Source organism: Notothenia coriiceps, unplaced genomic scaffold, assembly GCF_000735185.1.
Source record: "Notothenia coriiceps isolate Sejong01 unplaced genomic scaffold, NC01 NC01_scaffold00001630, whole genome shotgun sequence".
NCBI classification, from domain to species: Eukaryota; Metazoa; Chordata; class Actinopteri; order Perciformes; family Nototheniidae; genus Notothenia; species Notothenia coriiceps.
The window spans coordinates 317,418-324,167 of record NW_011334331.1 but is presented as its reverse complement, the minus strand read 5'-3'; the positions used below and the strand labels follow the sequence as shown (position 1 = coordinate 324,167).

The 6,750-nt window shown below is 40.0% G+C and overlaps 1 protein-coding gene across 1 annotated transcript in view; it reads right to left on the bottom strand.

Moving 5' to 3' along the window:
• Window positions 1–458: 458 nt before the first annotated feature.
• The window catches only part of LOC104963168 (cadherin EGF LAG seven-pass G-type receptor 2), a 19,597-nt gene continuing 13,305 nt past the window's right edge, over window positions 459–6,750 (bottom strand). The window contains exons 7-13 of the mRNA XM_010791731.1: window positions 6,341–6,514; window positions 6,126–6,254; window positions 4,894–5,049; window positions 3,811–3,991; window positions 2,729–2,862; window positions 1,594–2,544; window positions 459–470 (exon numbers count right to left, since the gene is read on the bottom strand). Of these exons, the coding sequence (XP_010790033.1) occupies window positions 459–470; window positions 1,594–2,544; window positions 2,729–2,862; window positions 3,811–3,991; window positions 4,894–5,049; window positions 6,126–6,254; window positions 6,341–6,514 (1,737 nt within the window). The remainder of the gene's footprint in view (window positions 471–1,593; window positions 2,545–2,728; window positions 2,863–3,810; window positions 3,992–4,893; window positions 5,050–6,125; window positions 6,255–6,340; window positions 6,515–6,750) is intronic.

Below are 6,750 nucleotides of genomic sequence, written 5' to 3'. Positions count from 1 at the left end.
TGTGTTACGCGACTTCCCTTCAAGGGCTTGAAATTGAGCCGGAAGATCGGGGTGACAAATAACACCATGTTCTGGGTCAGCATGTTCCCTTCCTTCCCGGGTGTTAGTTTACCACCACATTAGCGTCTTTTCTAAATTAAATCCAGCAACAAACACAAGAACATCATGAAAGGGACGATACACCGATACCAATTCATTATGCTTCAGGAAATGTCAATGTTTCTTGAATGGTGTTTTCTTTGCATCTCTACAAGGGCACAGTACTCAAGATCAGCACTCTTACAAATGAAACCTCTGTACCTTCCAACCAGAGTGATTAAATTATGTAGAGAGCTTCCTTTCAACGTACATCTCCAGGCAGAGTCCATATTTCCTCCTGCATGCAGGTATTACTCTATTTCAGGGAATATTGCCTCTATATTGAGAAAAAATATGGCAAACGAAGCCATCTCAGTCAATCAAATCAAATCCTGCAACAAACACAAGAACATCATGAAAGGGCAATACATCGATACCAATTCCTTATGCTTCAGGGAATGTCAGTGTTTCTTGAATGGTGTTTTCTCTACATTTCTAAGGGCACAGCACTCAAGATCAGCACTCTTACAATCTAACCTCTGTCTCTTTCAACCAGAGTGATTACATTATGTAGAGGGCTTCCTTTTAACATACATCTCCAGGCAGAGTCCCACATATATAGTGGGTTTTCTCCGGAAGTTTTTCCTTGTACGATGTGAGGGTCTAAGGACAGAGGGTGTCGTATTGTCATACTGATATTCTGTACAAACTGTGAAGTCCACTGAGACAAATGTAACATTTGTGATATTGGGCTATATAAATAAACATTGATTGATTGATTGATTTCCACGCTCCCAGATCGAAGGAAGCTGAAAAGAATATGAGACGAATGCTTTGGAAACAAATTTGGAAATTAAAAAGAGAGCCATTATTTTTCAGATATATTTGAACAATAATTGGATTCAGAGGAGAGGTTAATTCTTCATATTTAAGGCGAGCATGTCATTGTGCAAATAGGAGACAAGACAAGAGCTAAGATTGATGACACCCTGCGAAGTATTGTATTATAGTGCTGTGGATTCATGTTTTTAAAGGCACATTCTTGTTTGTCAGTGTCACAAGGCATACAAAACATTGTTTAAAAAGGGAGTGCCTTGGAATATACAAATACAGATAATTGTATTGTTTTCCCAAGATCACCTCAAACTAAACTTGTTTGCAGTGCATGTAGCGCTCTGACGTTAGCATTTTCTCCAATCTTTCCCAAAGTAACATACATTTAAAGTGATTTCTTCATTTTTTACATTACATACTGTTGTTTCATTATTATTGCCCAATTTCCTTTAAGAAAAAATGGTAATACAATTTCATTATTAGCAGAGGCTTCAGCTTTTTATTTTGTATTTAATTAATGAAAGTGTTGAAGTCAGAAGCTAAGGTAAAACATGACCTGCAACTGTACTCATTGTTAAGAAGTACAGCCTGTATTTTTCAGTCAGAACACAACTAAACACAAGGAGTATTATCTTATAGAGCGTGCAATGTACCAAGTAATAGTTTTGTTATTTGACTCACCTCATCTCTGTCAGTGACCTCCAGGCTCAGGATGGACGAACCCCCAGCCAGGTTCTCAGAGACGGTCACATCGTATCTTTCCTTACTGAACTCAGGAGCGTTGTTGTTCACGTCCTTCACCTTCAGCACCACAGAGCCGTTCCCTACCAGAGAGGGAGTCCCGCCATCAGAGGCCTGAACCACCAGCCTGTACTCCTTCACGCGGCTGTAGTCCAGAGGTTGGAGCAGACGCAGAGTCCCAGAGGAAGAGTCCAACTCAAACACAGGAGTATCTGACGAAGGACTCTGCTGGAATACACTGTAAGTAACTCTTCCATTTGCTCCTTCATCAGGGTCTGAAGCTGATACGCTTAGCAGGATTGAACCCGTTGACTCTGTCTCCAGGACTTCAGCTTGATACTCAGACTCTGAGAACTTTGGGATGTGATCGTTGACGTCGGTGACTTGAATCAGCAGGGAGGCTGAGGCGGAGCGGACTGGACGACCCTGATCTTCAGCCACCACCAGCAGCTCGTACTTAGCCTTAGTCTCCCTGTCAAGTGAAGCAGCAACACTCACCATGCCAGAAACAGCGTCCACAGAGAACCGCCCCTCTCCTCCTCTCAGGGAGTATCTGATCTCCTTGTTGAAGCTGCTGTCTTTGTCTGTAGCCGGAACAACAGTAACGTTGGACCCTAGCTCCGCGTCCTCTGGGACTGATTTTGTGACAGAACTCGAGGTGAAAACAGGACCGTTATCATTGACGTCTGTGACTTGAACTTCCACCACGGCACTGTCGCTGTGGGATCCGTCAGAGATGGAGATCGTCACAGTGTAGTTGTGTGGAGCCTCGTCGTAGTCTAGCTTCACTTTAGTGGAGAATTCACCACTGTTGGAGATGGTGAATTTCTCGGGATCTGTGACAACCGTGAGAGTCGGAGGATGCTCAGCAGATAGTGCGAGGAAGTTAACCTGAGCACACAAACAGGAAGAACAAGAAAAATGATTTGTCACTAACTTCTTTGAAGAGGCACTACCTTTGGGGGTTTCCCTTTCCTGTAGTTTGTTATATAGGTTTTTGTGAATGCAAATGGTCTGCAAAGGCTAAAGTCCCTGTGTTCCCTCCAGAGAGAATTTCTCGATATTAACAACTTACCGTAAGAATAACAACTCCTGGCTCCTGCTCTTCTTCTACGGTGCCACGGTACAGTTTTTGTAAAAACTGAGGTTTCGAGTCACCAGGAGCACGAATGTTCACCCGAGCTGAGGAGGAGCGGGATATCGTGCCGCCTATAAGACAAGTGGGGAAGATTATCAGACTCATAATATTGAGTGTGGCGTAAAAAAAAAAAGTTGAACGTAGTTCCCTCGGATTCATCCACAGGATAAAAGCTTTCCAGGCGGGGCTCAGCTATACGGCAACCATTGAGGTTTAAGCACTTATTTTATCATATCTTATTTGAGGATTTTTATGTCTATGTGTTTAATATTACATTACATGTTACCTGTTAGAAGCTTTTATCCAAAGCGACTTACATACTCAATACTGTGGACAATCCCCACAGGAGCAATTTGGGGTGAAGTGTCTCAGGGACACAACGACATGCTGACTGCAGTGGGGTTTGAACCTTTCTCCCCTGATCCAAACACCTACGCACTAGTCCACTGCGCCACACGCCTCCTAATAACTCTGTTAAGTACTTTGAAATGCTGCTGTGTGAAATTACAGTCTAACTAACTAACCTTCAAATCCCAATAAATAATTTGTGGTACGTGTCTTCAGACGTTAGCTTGGAATTTGATGTAAAGCCTAAGTAAATGGGAAAGTACAATAAAGTAAATAAAGCCTTTTTGAAAGATGCAACTGCGTAGGGTACTAAATCAAGTTACAGTATGTGACTGAGATCACCCATGTGTCTAAGTTGTGATAGATATATTTTATAATTACCAGGACTTTTATACGGCCAAAGTCCAAGAAGATAGAGTAATTAAAATGAGTCATTGAAAGATTCAGACCACAGGGATCATTTTAGGAAAACAACAGAAACTAATTTGAAGGACCTTGATGTTCACAGTAGGATTAATGCTTTGAGCAACACAAATACAAAACAAATCGTACTTGTAGCTTCAAAAGTTGTGATTTTGGTCTGATTATCTCTTTAACCCTAACAGGCTAAATCATCACAATCAGAAAGGGTGAAAGTGCTGGATATTCAGAGAGATATTGCTCAGATGTACCATCTCTGGCTGTTATGAAGAGAGGGAACTCCAAAAGCACGTTTTCCTTCAGGGGAATGGTTTTAGCCAGCGCGATGTTTCCACTGTTTTCATCGATTGAGAAGTAGCCGTCGTCGTTCCCAAATTCAATCGAGTATTTGATCTGCCCGTTCTTGTCGGCATCTAGATCTTCTGCCTTAACCTTTGAGATAAATAATACCAATTAGCCTCTGAGAGTCAACTGGGAATGACAGAGCAACAAATATCAACAGAAAGAAATGTCAACAGAAAAAAGCTTCAAGCTTAAAACTATAACAATTTCATAGTTAACAATAATGTAATAACTAACCTAAAAGAAGACTATTAGACTAATCAATTAACATTGTGGAACATTTGGTAATGACATGACTTAATAAAGGTTTACATTGGTGTTTTATACTCTAAATTATAACATCGCAGTCCAATTTTCAGCTGCTGGTTCTTCGCTTAATTAAAAAAATTGTTGATAAAAAACATGGGAAATTAGGGGCCAGGTTAAAAACTACCAATGTTACACTTTATGACATTAATTTGTAAAAAGTCAGGGTTAGTTATAGAATATTTTTGCCGTGAATGGCAGATATAAACATCAAATGTATGGCAAATGGAAAAAGAAAGGGGCCTCAAATTGAACCCTGAGGAACTCCATATTGTTTTCTGTATGGCAAATGGAAAAAGAAAGGGGCCTCAAATTGAACCCTGAGGAACTCCATATTGTTTTCTGGTGAACAACCTTCAAATATAATTTTCAATTTGTAATTTTATGTATTTCTTAATTGAAACGTAACTCTTTTTTTAATGTTATTTACAATATTTCAATCAGAGTATCATATATAACCGCTTAAGCTTGCCATTTAACAAACGTGAGATTGATATTTGTCAATTATGTCAAAATGAGCCATGAGAACTATCTTTAAATGCATAAAAACAAGACAGTTGCTATTATAAGTTAAGGGGATGGACATGGTAGCTCGTCAAATGCTCAACACTGGAAAACAATATCTGAATGGTAGATGAAAAATTACCTAAAATGTTAACCAGACTCATAACTGTGTAATCACTCACCTGGACCAGCGACATTCCCTCTGTTTGATTTGCATACACCTTTCCCTCGTAAGTGTTACTGGTGAACACAGGACTGTTGTCGTTCTCGTCCAGAAGAGTCACAGTGACTTGCACCATTACATTATTGTGGGGGGGATTCGCCTCTCTTGCTTCAATCTGTAAATAAAGAAAAGAAAAGCAAAGTAAAGCACAGAATGTAAACAGATGCAGCCCTGTCTGTTTTCCATACTGTAGGGGAATAATTTGCCCTGCATGTCCTCCTTCGCCCTCTGGCTGCCCTAGCATTTTGTTGTTGTTACCAGTTTGTGACCGGGCAACTCTCGGTCAGAGATAGTTATTGTTGTGGGACACCTGGAACACATCCTTCTAGGGGTGTAGATGACCCCGGGCCATAACCGACAACTAAAGTTGATTCAGTTTCCTCAGCTGTTTAGTCTAACTAATGAAGAATGTTGATTACCCTAAGCAAACTACTTAAAACCTCCTACCAGAGGAAGGTTGTGAGTTCTCCGGCTGAAGCTCCAAATAAACCCTCAGTGTTTGCCATCAAAGCTCCAGCTTTCCTCGTGTCTCTCTGAGTCCTGTTTCCAATGCTTCAGAAGTTTCCCCCACACGTACTACTGTAGCTAGTGGCATTTTGTGGCAGCCAATCATAAAGCAGCACTGTTTGTTTACCAACATTTTTAAATAGTTCCAAAAGAGCAAGTATTGTGATATTTAAGGGTTTTGTTTTAGATTAAAACGATCAATAAATGTATCAACTAAGAAAACAATAATTGTCAAACTGCTATTAGAAGGACATCAATGAGCCTCACAGTCTCTTTTATTTAATATACCCTCACAGTCTATAGTCTATATCATACTAGATTATCTTTTATTTTATTTTATGTATACAAACCTATGTTACGTCCTGGCAGAGCAATCCCTCCTCTGTGATATTGAACCATGGACAAGCGCACCAAATTGTTTACTTTTACTCAATCCCACATACGCTGTCCTGCTGGCCCAAATACTCACTAGAGCACAAATTGAATATTATTGTGGTAGTCATTTAGTTTTTACAAACATATTTTGTTTTAAAAAAAGACACAACCGTAGTATTTTGCATCAAAACTGGACATTTCAATGGTTAAAAGTAAAGAAATCCCTAATATTTATGAACTTTAAAAAAAAGAAAAGTATGTCTTTGATAGGAACCTGATAATTTGGAGCTAATGGTAAAGATTGTTTACCTGAAATGTGAATCTTTCAGTGGTCTCTCGGTCCAGAACTGTGGAGTTCTTCACTCTGACCGTCCCATCAGCACCGACAGAGAAAGGAGCAGAATCTGGAACGATCCGCAAAGTTCCCACAAATCCTCCCTGTGGAAAGAGCATCATTGAATAAATTACTTAATGAGGAATTATTGAGAATTTCACAAAGATACATAGTATTTTAAAAAATCCACCTCGTCCAGGTCAGTGACGACGGGTTTGAACAGAACAGCATCCAGAGGAGAGTTTTCCAGAAGAGTTACGGAGTAGTTGGGCTTGTCAAACTCTGGAAGATTATCATTCACATCCTCGACACTGACGGTCACCAAAGCGGCAGCCGTCTTCAAAATGTCGTCTGTCTGGGCCGCCTGCAGAGAGACAATATTACAGATAAACATTAATTAGGAAGTTTTGTATTCTGTATTCTGCACATGAACTGTGGTCTGTTGAAATCCAGATGAAAGCCATGTGTTGAATTGCTGTGACTGCATTCTTTTACACGTGTGTCTGATTTGACATGATATTTTTAAATGTAAGCATGTACATTTACATAAAAATAGGGTATGTAACATTTTTGTGAACCCACAATACCGACAATAGCTTG